Genomic DNA, 14046 nt, shown 5'->3' on the forward strand with positions numbered 1-14046 from the left:
CTTTTTTTTGGGGGATTTCCCCCTTTTTCTCCCCAGTTGTATCCGGCCAATTACCCCACTCTTCTGAGCCAGCCCGGTCGCTGCTCCACCCCCTCTGCCAATCCAGGGAGCGCTGCAGACTACCACATGCCTCCTCCGATACATGTGGAGTCGCCAGCCATTTCTTTTTACCTGACAGTGAGGAGTTTTGCCAGGGGGACGTGGCGCATGGGAGGATCACGCTATTCCCCCCAGTTCCCCATACCCCTGAACAGGCGCCCCGACCGACCAGAGGAGGCGCTAGTGCAGCAACCAGGACACATACCCACATCCGGCTTCCCACCCGCAGACACGGCCAATTGTGCCTGTAGGGACGCCCAACCAAGCCGGAGATAGCACAGGGATTTGAACCAGCAATCCCCGTGTTGGTAGGCAACAGAATAGACCACCAGGCCACCCAGATGCCCCGAAAGAATCATATCTTGACAACGGTAAGTTTGTATATTTCTGCACTGGTGATTTGTTATCTCTATAGTTAAACCAGCACACGCACTTCCAAAAGCACTTATGAACCATCAACCTCGAAAAAAAGCTCTACCCAAGCCTCTTAAACTTTGCTTGATTTTGGTCTCATCTGAAAAACATCTTTAGAAAATCCAAGGGGTGTGCTTGTTAGCTCTGTTGGGATCAAGTGTTTTTAAATAGTTTTGTTCTGAAATTCCTATCATGAATATGGTCTTTTATTTCAGGACTTATCATAACATTATATTACTTGACATCTGGAAAACCCAAAACGGGTTAACAACTGGCGGCCTGAGTCGAGTGCTTCACAGCTGATGATGTGGTGGCAATTCTGCTATTTGAGGTTAGCAGTTTTCAGCTCAAGATGGGCAGCAACAAATGCATTAAAGGCACTGGCCAACTATCGCACAAATTTGAGATAATGCAGCTGTTTTGGACAAAAACAGCTGACTTTGAAAAGTGGATAAACATCACTGGCCATTTCCAGAAAGGTATATGCAAGCTCTCTATGCCCTCTCCACATGGATGCTCAACAATGCATGTGTTTAGGATTCACTGAGGTCTAGAGCTGGTTCCTTAGCGCAAAAACCTAGACAAACAGAGCTACTTAGGGACACTGCTATTTGAACACAGTGCCTTTGTCTGACTGGATTGTTCTTACTGGAATATTCCTATACCTGTATATATCTTGGCAAGTGAAAGGCCCATTTTCAATCACTGTGAAAATCTGTCAAAAAGTTAGAGTTTCACAGGATTTCCATATATGCTCCAACTCTCAAAATAAGAATGAAGGAATGAAGACGCACCAAGTGATCAAGGCGATAAGTTATATAATTCATGATCTCCTTCACACATTTAAGCTTTGCCAGCAAATCTGACTTAAGCAATTCTGAAGTTTTCCATTTTGACACTGTGTGAGTGAAAACTAGAATTAAGGTTTTGGAAAATCAGCTCTGGCAGATTGCCATCTCGAGCTTTGATTATAAGTGTATTGTCTTAGCAAATAGACAGTGGTAGTGGGATCCAGCAGCATTATGTATTCTGTGAGAGAAAGAAAAGGTTGAAAATCATAATCTTTTGTGCATTACCTTGAGACAGACACTCAAACCACCAAGCAAGATGGAACAAGCCTGGTTGTTAGGGCAAGGTTAATTGACAGTGCTGACATTTTGGTTTGCCTTAATTTCTTTTCCCAGCTCTCTCACTAAACTGTGAAGTAATGCTACTGGAGGTGGTGTGTGTAAAAATGTATATATATACACTACCGTTCAAAAGTTTGGGATCACCCAAACAATTTCGTGTTTTCCATGAAAAGTCATACTTATTCACCACCATATGTTGTGAAATGAATAGAAAATAGAGTCAAGACATTGACAAGGTTAGAAATAATGATTTGTATTTGAAATAAGATTTTTTTTACATCAAACTTTGCTTTCGTCAAAGAATCCTCCATTTGCAGCAATTACAGCATTGCAGACCTTTGGCATTCTAGCTGTTAATTTGTTGAGGTAATCTGGAGAAATTGCACCCCACGCTTCCAGAAGCAGCTCCCACAAGTTGGATTGGTTGGATGGGCACTTCTTTGAGCAGATTGAGTTTCTGGAGCATCACATTTGTGGGGTCAATTAAACGCTCAAAATGGCCAGAAAAAGAGAACTTTCATCTGAAACTCGACAGTCTATTCTTGTTCTTAGAAATGAAGGCTATTCCATGCGAGAAATTGCTAAGAAATTGAAGATTTCCTACACCGGTGTGTACTACTCCCTTCAGAGGACAGCACAAACAGGCTCTAACAGGTACTATTTAATGAAGATGCCAGTTGGGGACCTGTGAGGCGTCTGTTTCTCAAACTAGAGACTCTAATGTACTTATCTTCTTGCTCAGTTGTGCAACGCGGCCTCCCACTTCTTTTTCTACTCTGGTTAGAGCCCGTTTGTGCTGTCCTCTGAAGGGAGTAGTACACACCGGTGTAGGAAATCTTCAATTTCTTAGCAATTTCTCGCATGGAATAGCCTTCATTTCTAAGAACAAGAATAGACTGTCGAGTTTCAGATGAAAGTTCTCTTTTTCTGGCCATTTTGAGCGTTTAATTGACCCCACAAATGTGATGCTCCAGAAACTCAATCTGCTCAAAGAAATGCCCATCCAACCAATCCAACTTGTGGGAGCTGCTTCTGGAAGCGTGGGGTGCAATTTCTCCAGATTACCTCAACAAATTAACAGCTAGAATGCCAAAGGTCTGCAATGCTGTAATTGCTGCAAATGGAGGATTCTTTGACGAAAGCAAAGTTTGATGTAAAAAAAATCTTATTTCAAATACAAATCATTATTTCTAACCTTGTCAATGTCTTGACTCTATTTTCTATTCATTTCACAACATATGGTGGTGAATAAGTGTGACTTTTCATGGAAAACACAAAATTGTTTGGGTGATCCCAAACTTTTGAACGGTAGTGTATATATTGTGGAGTACAAAATGTACTCCATATGCACTCCGTATGTACTCTGTAGTTTTCCACTTCTCTGTGTGTATGAAACTTCTCACTCACTGCAGACACACATACCAACTGTTATCATGCTTGCCTCCCCGTTGCCGCATCCCAGGAACTGCCCGGTGCAGCGAAGACAGGTGCAACGGACCCACAGACACACACCGGACACAGGACATGATTAACGTAGATGTTTTCCTGCATTCCTTTGTAAGATAACACCTTGGTTAATGAAAGGAACATAGGGTATGACGCGACGGACTGCTCTATAAAAAAACCACTACCTCCAACTCAAGTTAGAGCATATCCTCACAGACTGACTTCTGTGACTATATGACTCTCCATCTGCAGATGCATTAAAGATTCTCTGTTTGCGCCACTATTTGTCCGATGATTATTCTTCCCAGAGGTTGCTGGGGCAAGGGCCCATTAAAAGGATAAGAAAAATCCACAACAATTTGGTGTCAGAAGTGGGATCTCATGTCGCTCGCCAAACGGACAACGGCTGACTGATCATCTCGGGACGAGGACATAGTCACCGATCTCCCAATAACCTCAGCAGGTTTGAGAAGAAGAAAGGGAGAGGCGGGTGGTCCGTTTGGTCGGCGTCGCTGAGATTCCTCAGCAAAACCCTGGGAGATTCATCGCACGGGTAAGCAGAATTCTTTAAAGGATAAAATGATCATTTAAAACGCGTATGAGGTCGTGCACTGACAATAATGCGGCTGTTTACCCTCGGTTTCGCACTTATTGAAGTGGTTACCTGGTAGGATCAGTGAACCAGCGCAACTATAAGCGGCTGTTTACCCTCGGTTTCGCACTTATTGAAGTGGTTACCTGGTAGGATCCGTGAACCAGCGCAACTATAAGCGGCTGTTTACCCTCGGTCTCACACTTATTAAAGTGGTTACCTGGTAGGATCAAGTGACGACGCGCAAAAATCCTCGGTCTCGCACTAATAAGAGTGGTTACCTGGTAGGATTAAGTGAAGAAAAAAAAACTAGGAGGAAAAAAAAAAAAGAAAAAAGAAAAAAAAAGAAAAAAAAAAGGAAACAAGGGCAGTAAACTGCCCCCGATAGATATGGACGTTGCGATTTACCAGATAATGATAAGGAAATATGGTCAAGACTCAGTAAAACATGTTTTAGACTGGATACAGGGTCATGAGGTTCCTGTTGAAGGAACTTTGAGCAAGAATAAACTAATGGAAGTCCGATAGTCCATGGAAAAGGGAAAAGCGAAGGTCTTAGAAAGGAAAAAGATTCTTACAAAATGGTTAGAGTATGTGGCAGAGCAAGAAAGAATTTTGGAAATGTGGGATAAAGAGTGTGAAAGTAGGGGAAGAGAAAAGCTACAGAGGACTATGACACGAAACCATTGGTACCAAACCGCACCTTGACGGACCCTGACTGGCTTTTGTGTTTGACATGACTTGTCTGTGCGTGTGTTCATAGTTTGTTCCGTGGTGTTTGTCCGTCTGGCCATTTTGTGTTGTTCAGAAGTTGCAAGTCCTTGAGAGTGGCTTAAAAGGGGATATAAAAGCTGGGGGAGGTTTTGTTTTGGCTTTTCCAAACCTTTGTTTTCCTGACAATTGGGTGTGAGAGGGGTTTTTCGGAGACCACCTCATTTAGCATCCTTATCAGACCCAACCCGGCTTTTGTTCCTGTTTGATTGGCAACTGGCTTTAGAAAGTCACCGACCTGAAGCATTGATTATTCAAATCCTTTCAAGACATCTATTTCTTTTCTTTTTGAGGTACCTCATATAAAATGGGATATATCCATTCGTTTTTTGTTTTTTTTTTTGGTTTTTGTTTTTGTTGCATTGAAAAAGTTTTTGTGGTGTATTTTTCACTTTAAGTTGATCCTGTCCTCACTTCTTTAAGGATTCCCCAAAACCGAAGGATTTCCTGTCCCTGTTTCATTTTCTGAACTGTTAAGCAGAACTCTGTTATGTCCAACACCACAGTTGCAATATTTGTAATTTTACCTATTCTGTTTTTCTTTCTGTTACTGGGATTTTTTTTTTTTTAAAGAATAACTGGTGGGAACCAACTGCCTACCCACTTCACACCTTGGGGGAATGGGGGGTTGCCTTGAGAGTAACAGGGACAGTGTAAACCACAGTTATGTTGTTTTAAGCTGTTGTTGTTTTTCTTTCCATTAGAAGACACCCATTGGTTCATTTGTTTTTATGTTGACTTTCCTCTGTGTTAAATTGAACTTGTTTTTGTTTTTCAACACTAAGGTGTGAATTTTAGGATGTTGTTTTTTTTTTTTAAAGAGGGTATTCATTTCTTTGACAATTTCTTGTGTGGAGGACAATTACATTTTATTTGAATATGAATGAAACCTACTGAGTCATGTGTTTTAAATGTCTATGCTATGGCTATGTTTATGTTATTTTTTACCATGAGTTTGAGCCTCCTCATAAGACTCATTTTTGGTTTGATTTATTTGGTTTTGGCTGGGTACATCAGTTTCTTTGTATTGTTTATTGCGCGTTTCTTTCCTTTGAAACCCCACCGCCCCTCTTTTTGGGGCCTTGAAAAGGGGCTTCTTGTTGTTTCATTTAGTTAAGGTGGGGGGCATTTGTTTCTTGTCTTCAAACAGCTCATTGTTCCAATGATTTACAAGATACCTTATGATTTTATTAATTTTGGTTTTATTTGGACGTTCAGGATCTGAGACAACTATCTTTATCATCCCTCATCTGTTTTAGTTTTAAAGAGAATTTTTTTCAGATAAGTACAACATTACAGACTTCAGAACATTTGTAAACAGCTTGGATGAAATGAAAGTCAGATTCATTTCACTGCTTGAAATTGTTTGTGGTTTACTAACAACTAACATACAAACTGATCATATCATAATTTCATTTTTGTTCTTCATGGTTAAATGGGTTGAGACAATGTGTTTTGTTCTTGTGTAATAAGAGAGGTAGTGGGAATGAGGAATTGAAATCTAGAATGGTTGTGAGCCTTCTTCTGTACAGTTTTCTTTGATTTTGAGGAATTGAAATTTAGAATGGTTGTGAGCCTTCTTCTGTACAGTTTTCTTTGATTTTTTACTTCATAAGAAACAAACGGACACGAATTTAGATCATAGCGGAAGTATCTGAAGAACACTGAATCAAGTTGACTACAAATCTTCAGAATCCTAGAATGACAGTGTTTTCAGTGTTGTGCAGTTTCTCTCTGAAAGTTTTTCCCTCCAGATACTGTCACCACCTGCTCCTCCCCCTCCTCCAGACGAGCTGGGTAACACCCCCACTCCCGTGGTACCGGGTCCAGGGGCCCGGGGTATGCTCCACGGGAAGACAACCTCCCGGCTGGACAGAACAAAGAGCAACCCGCCACATAGTGCAGCTGTAGGAGCTGTGTCTGTGTGAGGGTAGTCTCCAAGGTGTCCCGGTCAGCTTCCGGGTGAGAGAGGAGGTGAGGGTGGTCTGCTCCTGGCCCAGCCAATCCTCCAACATAAAGACCCTCTGGTTGTCTAGATGAGACTAGCACCAGCTTCCTAGCTCTGGAGACCATAGGGTTGGCTTTGGCTTTGAGAGTCCGAAATCGCCTTGCCTCTGTGGAGTCTGTAACCAGTGACAACTTTGAACGTTTAACTGCAGCTGAGTCCACCATCAAAATGCTTCGAACCCAAAACCTGTCTCTGCAGGACCGAATCGACAACCTCGAGAACCGATCTCAGAGGGCCAATCTCCATGTACTGAACATTCCTGAAGGTGGAGCGGCCGGTAAAGATCCGGTGCAGTTCATGTCGGAGATGCTGATGCAGATAATGGGTCCTGATGTCTTTTACTCGCCGAGTCATAGCAGCATCACTTTTCCTGGGTGTCCTGCTACTCCTCACCTGCTGCATCATGCCCATAGTTTGGCGTGTGATACGCGGCCTCATTGCTACTCAGCTCGTGTATTATCACCTCCTTGCCCAATAGGACGGGGACCTTGTTTCGTCTCCCTCCTCTCCACCACTGCTGTTCCCCTCTTCCCCGCCCCTCCCCCACAAGGACTCCGGTTCTGAATCCTCCTACACTTCCTCCAATGACAGCGACTCCCCCGTTTGAATGATACTTTATGACGAGCACTGGTTAAACCTTTCGTTTCCGGTTGTTCTCATGTCTGTTTATCATTTCTGTATATGCATGTTATGTGTGCCGATTTGTATTATTTCTAAGTTACGTGTTACTTTTTATTATTGTGTGCGCGTGATATGTGTGCTGGTTTCCACTATTTCCATGTCACCTATTGCTCTAACAAAAGGGGGGAATTGTGGAGTACAAAATGTACTCCATATGCACTCCGTATGTACTCTGTAGTTTTCCACTTCTCTGTGTGTATGAAACTTCTCACTCACTGCAGACACACATACCAACTGTTATCATGCTTGCCTCCGATGGGGCCACATACCAACTGTTATCATGCTTGCCTCCCCATTGCCGCATCCCAGGAACTGCCCGGTGCAGCGAAGACAGGTGCAACGGACCCACAGACACACACACCGGACACAGGACATGATTAACATAGATGTTTTCCTGCATTCCTTTGTAAGATAACACCTTGGTTAATGCAAGGAACATAGGGTATGACGCGACGGACTGCTCTATAAAAAAACCACTACCTCCAACTCAAGTTAGAGCATATCCTCACAGACTGACTTCTGTGACTATATGACTCTCCATCTGCAGATGCATTAAAGATTCTCTGTTTGCTCCACTATTTGTCCGATGATTATCCTTCCCAGAGGTTGCTGGGGCAAGGGCCCATTAAAAGGATAAGAAAAATCCACAACAATATATATACAGTGCATCCGGAAAGTATTCACACCCCTTCACTTTCCCCACATTTTGTTATGTTACAGCCTTATTCCAAAATGGATTAAATTCTTTTTTTCTCATCAATCTACACACAATACCCATAATGACAAAGTGAAAAAGGTTTTGTAGAATTTTTTGCAAATTATTTAAAAATAAAAAACTGAAATATTGCATGTACATAAGTATTTACACCCTTTGCTATGACACTCAAAATTGAGCTCAGGTTCATCCTGTTTACACCGATCATCCTTGAGATGTTTCTACATCTTGATTGGAGTCCACCTGTAGTAAATCCAATTGATTGGACATGATTTGGAAAGGCACACACCTGTCTATATAAGGTCCCACTGTTGACAGTGCATGTCAGAGCAGAAACCAAGCCATGAAGTCAACGAAATTGTCTGTGGACCTCCGAGACAGGATTGTATTGAGGCAGAGATCTGGGGAAGGGTAAAAAAAAATTTCTACAGCTTTGAAGGTCCCGAAGAGCATAGTGGTCTCCATCATTCGTAAATGGAAGAAGTTTGGCTCCACCAGGACTCTTCCTAGAGCTGGCCGCCCAGCCAAACTGAGCAATCAGGGGAGAAGGGCCTTGGTCAGGGAGGTGACCAAGAACCCGATGGTCACTCTGACAGAGCTCCAGCGTTCCTCTTAGGAGATGGGAGAACCTTCCAGAAGGACAACCATCTCTGCAGCACTCCACCCATCAGGCCTGTATGGTAGAGTGGCCAGATGGAAGCCTCTGCTCAGTAAAAGGCACATGACAGCCCGCTTGGAGTTTGCCAGAAAGTACCTAAAGGACTCTCAGACCATGAGAAACAAGATTCTCTGGTCTGATGAAACCAAGATTGAGCTCTTTGGCCTGAATGCCAAACGTCACGTCTGGAGCAAACCAGGCACCTCTCATCACCTTGCTAATACCATCCCTACAGTGAAGCATGGTGGTGGCAGCGTCATGCTGTGGGGATGTTTTTCAGCGGCAGGAACTAGGAGACTAGTCAGCATCGAGGGAAAGATGAATGGCGCAAAGTACAGAGAGATCCTTGATGAAAACCTGCTCCAGAGCGCTCAGGACCTCAGACTGGGGCGAAGGTTTACCTTTCAACACGACAACGACCCTAAGCACACAGCCAAGACAAGGAAGGAGTGGCTTCAGGACAAGTCTGTGAATGTCCTTGAGTGGTCCAGCCAGAGCCCAGACTTGAACCCCATTGAACATCTCTGGAAAGACCTGAAAATAGCTGTGCAGCGACGCTCCCCATCTAACCTTACAGAGCTCAAGAGGATCTGCAGAGAAGAGTGGGAGAAATACCCCAAATATAGGTGTGCCAAGCTTGTAGCTTCATACCCAAGAAGACTTGAGGCTGTAATCGCTGCCAAGGGTGCCTCAACCAAGTACTGAGTAGAGTGTGTGAATACTTATGTACATGCAATATTTCAGTTTTTTATTTTTAATAAATTTGCAAAAATTTCTACAAAACCTTTTTCGCTTTGTCATTATGGGGTATTGTATGAAGATTGATGACGAAAAAAAGGAATTTAATCCATTTTGGAATAAGGCTGTAACACAACAAAATGTGGGGAAAGTGAAGGGGTGTGAATACTTTCCGGATGCACTGTATATATACACTACCGTTCAAAAGTTTGGGATCACATTGAAATGTCCATATTTTTGAAGGAAAAGCACTGTACTGTTCAATGAAGATAACTTTAAACTAGTCTTAACTTTAAAGAAATACACTCTATACATTGCTAATGTGGTAAATGACTATTCTAGCTGCAAATGTCTGGTTTTTGGTGCAATATCTACATAGGTGTATAGAGGCCCATTTCAAGCAACTATCACTCCAGTGTTCTAATGGTACAATGTGTTTGCTCATTGGCTCAGAAGGCTAATTGATGATTAGAAAACCCTTGTGCAATCATGTTCACACATCTGAAAACAGTTTAGCTCGTTACAGAAGCTACAAAACTGACCTTCCTTTGAGCAGATTGAGTTTCTGGAGCATCACATTTGTGGGGTCAATTAAACGTTCAAAAATGCCAGAAAAAGAGAACTTTCATCTGAAACTCGACAGTCTATTCTTGTTCTTAGAAATGAAGGCTATTCCATGCGAGAAATTGCTAAGAAATTGAAGATTTCCTACACCGGTGTGTACTACTCCCTTCAGAGGACAGCACAAACAGGCTCTAACCAGAGTAGAAAAAGAAGTGGGAGGCCGCGTTGCACAACTGAGCAAGAAGATAAGTACATTAGAGTCTCTAGTTTGAGAAACAGACGCCTCACAGGTCCCCAACTGGCATCTTCATTAAATAGTACCCGCAAAACACCAGTGTCAACATCTACAGTGAAGAGGCGGCTGCGGGATTCTGGGCTTCAGGGCAGAGTGGCAAAGAAAAAGCCATATCTGAGACTGACCAATAAAAGAAAAAGATTAAGATGGGCAAAAGAACACAGACATTGGACAGAGGAAGACTGGAAAAAAGTGTTGTGGACGGATGAATCCAAGTTTGAGGTGTTTGGATCACAAAGAAGAACGTTTGTGAGACGCAGAACAAATGAAAAGATGCTGGAAGAATGCCTGACGCCATCTGTTAAGCATGGTGGAGGTAATGTGATGGTCTGGGGTTGCTTTGGTGCTGGTAAGGTGGGAGATTTGTACAGGGTAAAAGGGATTCTGAATAAGGAAGGCTATCACTCCATTTTGCAACGCCATGCCATACCCAGTGGACAGCGCTTGATTGGAGCCAATTTCATCCTACAACAGGACAATGACCCTAAACACACCTCCAAATTGTGCAAGAACTATTTAGAGCAGAAGCAGGCAGCTGGTATTCTATCGGTAATGGAGTGGCCAGCGCAGTCACCAGATCTGAACCCCATTGAGCTGTTGTGGGAGCAGCTTGACCGTATGGTACGCAAGAAGTGCCCATCCAACCAATCCAACTTGTGGGAGCTGCTTCTGGAAGCGTGGGGTGCAATTTCTCCAGATTACCTCAACAAATTAACAGCTAGAATGCCAAAGGTCTGCAATGCTGTAATTGCTGCAAATGGAGGATTCTTTGACGAAAGCAAAGTTTGATGTAAAAAAAATCTTATTTCAAATACAAATCATTATTTCTAACCTTGTCAATGTCTTGACTCTATTTTCTATTCATTTCACAACATATGGTGGTGAATAAGTGTGACTTTTCATGGAAAACACAAAATTGTTTGGGTGATCCCAAACTTTTGAACGGTAGTGTATATATATATATATATATATATATATATATATATATATATATATATACACATATATATATATATATATAATGGTTTTGCTGTTTGTGCATTATCAGTGAGAATAGCTTTGGGAGTTACGGTATTAAAAAAAATCCCACAAGAAACAGATTTAATCCCCAACCCTTGCACGTGACTGTAAAACTATTGATGTCACATAGGCAACCTGTCAGCTCTTATTAATCAATAAACAGGTAAATTAATAAATACACTTGTATAACACCTAATTCGTAGGTTATTTAAAGAGTGCCTGGTTGACGGGAAACCGTATGTTGTATTCTCAGCGTGAAAAGCCATGCAGCCGGAGGGGGGCCTATTAAGAGTCGAGATCTGCACATGGCAAAGCCTCAAGAGAAGAACTCAAACATATAATGGGCCTCACTGCATGCCCATGGGTTGCATGCATTTAAAGAAAGAACTACAAACCAATGACAATAAAAGGAAAAATAGAGAAAAACAAAAGCCACCACAACTGCACATTAAGGAGCTCACTTTACAGTAGCAGGGTCCATCTCCCCAGTCACCTCCAGGCCATAGTAACGCTGCATGTCCCTGATGGCTTTTGACAGGATCTGAGCAGACTGCATGGTGGACATCTGTCTGCTCGCCTGAGACAGGTATCCAAACTGACGCAGCCATGCCTGGAGAGAAGGCAGAGAGAGAAAAGTGATAGATAGACTGAATGACCTTTAAAAGGAATCCAGTCTTTCACAGTAACTTAAACACTCACTGAATGAGTTGTGTACATGAATGCATGTGTATGCATGCCTACATACTGTGTCTGCAACCAGAGGGATGCTACTGTGCGGAATGATCCTCCATATCTAACAACTACAGATACTATTGTGTGTGCAAAGAAGGAGTTAAAAGAGAAGAGAATTGAGAGACATAGGCCAGGTGGCTTCCATTAACATCACAGCATTCTTACTCTCAGCTTGCACCTCCTCCCCTTTGGCAGCTGAGATAACCAGCAGAGAGGAGGAGAGAGTTGAGGAGAAGAAAAGTGCAGAGAAAGGAAAGGTAGGAGGAGGAGCAGAACACAAAGGATTGAGGACAGGAAGACCTGGGTGGATTGGAGAAGAGAAGAGAGAGCAGAACAGGACAAGACAGGACATGACGAGAAGAAAGACAGTTTAAGAGGGTAAAAGAAGAAGTGGGGGAAGAGAAACGCTTAGGAAGGACGGTAGCGGTAAAAGGATATTGGAGGCAGGTAAAGAGAAAATAGGAGAGGAGAAGGTGATGTAAAGCATGCAAGAAAGGGAGAAGAATGAGGTATACGCTTGTATAATTTCTAATTTGCAGGTTGTTTAAAGAGTACCGGGTTTATGATGTGGAAAACTGTGGGCTGTGTGGTGCATTCCCAGCATTTAGATTTAGTCAGGTTGGGGGGGGGGCTATTTAGTGTTGGGAACTGCACATGGCAAAGCCTCAAGGGAAGAACTCAAACATATAATGGGCCTCATTGCACATGTGGATCATGGGCTGATTCTATCATGCATGAAAATACAAGAAAGGCAATATTTGCACAAAAACAGATTTTTGTGTGCACTCTCTCTCTCTCACATACACAAACATGTCAATGCACACTAACAAAATTCTAACACACAATTTCTACATACAATAGAAAAGCAAGTCTACGCCAAGCAGGTATACTTATGCAGTTCCCTCTATTTCTAAGAGGACAGGAAATCAAAGGAGAAAGACATTTAGGTGATGGATGACATTAATATGTTGTAATGAGATACTCAAGAGTTTTATAGGCAAGCGCCCCCAAGATAGACAGAGGCCCTTCCATGTGCAGCTGTGATGAGCCCTTTGACACATGGTCAAATATGTTCCTTATCAGTTTCGTCTGTTCTTCCAAAGTACTTTTAAACGCCACTTGTTTTTCTTTTTTATTATTCCAAAGCCATCTTAATTCTTTTCCTTTGCCATCTTCTCATTGCTGTCAAGCACTTTGAGCTGCATTTCACGTATAAAAGGCGGTATGACTAGTTTGCAGTTGTTATTATCACTGTCATGTCTCATCATGGTGAATGGGCCCACCTGTTGGTCCGTGACGTTTTGGCAGCCTAAACCCCATCAGCTTTCGCAATGTAGCAACACCGGTATAGGGAACTTTTAACCTTTAAAGTGGACAACGGTGCCATGCATCCTCTCTTTGCAACATGGCATGAGCCGAACAAATGATCATAAAAACGACGTTGTTGTGTGCTGAACCTACCAAAACGTTATTCGACTTACCTCTGCATTGAAGTCTTCATCCGAACTGACCGAGATCATGTTGCAGAGAAGCAGGACGAAAGACGCCGCTGTTTGTTTCCACAGTCCGGCACAAGCGCGTCTCCGCTGGGATGCCATCTTCCCCGACGCTCGGTACGAAAAGACGGTTGTCGCCAGATGTATGTCGCCCCCAAGATGTGCCGCGACAGGGATCAAATATTGAGCAATGGAAATATTTTTTTGGGAGGGGGGTGACAAAGTCAGCCAAAGTAAAAGGAAGCAAATTTTTTCCCTTTTTTTCTCTTACTCACAGTATGGTTAGAGGAGGGTTGTGTTGCGTTGAATTAATCCCTCCACACAACTCCCAACAATTAACCACCCATGGGTAGTTAGTATAACTACTGTACCCAGTCTGCAAAACTGCTCCGAAAATAGTTTCGAGTCGTTCAGTAGTTACGAGGCGAAATATTAGTATGCCGTCACACGTTCATCCAAGAATGAGATCAAAATAATATTAAATCATTTCCCGATTGAAAACGGCGGTCTTTTGTTTTTGTCCGTGTCTGTTTCTTCATTGTCCTGTTAACTTTCCACACAAAAGAAATACCCTACTGCCCTGGATGGATCAGCACGGGGGTTAAAAGAGCGAGAGAGAGAGAGAGGGGGGGGGAGCACATGAAGTTACCGCTGCCTCTTTCCCAAGTCCTGCTGCGCAGCATGACA

At 42.8% G+C, this 14046-nt stretch overlaps 1 protein-coding gene across 1 annotated transcript in view; it reads right to left on the reverse strand.

Annotated features, from left to right (window-relative positions):
• Positions 1–13947, reverse strand: part of LOC130113642 (matrix metalloproteinase-14-like) — a 29239-nt gene extending 15292 nt beyond the window's left edge. The window contains exons 1-2 of the mRNA XM_056281201.1: positions 13345–13947; positions 11593–11741 (exon numbers count right to left, since the gene is read on the reverse strand). Of these exons, the coding sequence (XP_056137176.1) occupies positions 11593–11741; positions 13345–13461 (266 nt within the window). The 5' untranslated portion in view covers positions 13462–13947. The remainder of the gene's footprint in view (positions 1–11592; positions 11742–13344) is intronic.
• Between the last annotated feature and the right edge of the window lie 99 nt (positions 13948–14046).

This window comes from Lampris incognitus, chromosome 6 (assembly GCF_029633865.1).
Source record: "Lampris incognitus isolate fLamInc1 chromosome 6, fLamInc1.hap2, whole genome shotgun sequence".
Classification (NCBI taxonomy): Eukaryota; Metazoa; Chordata; class Actinopteri; order Lampriformes; family Lampridae; genus Lampris; species Lampris incognitus.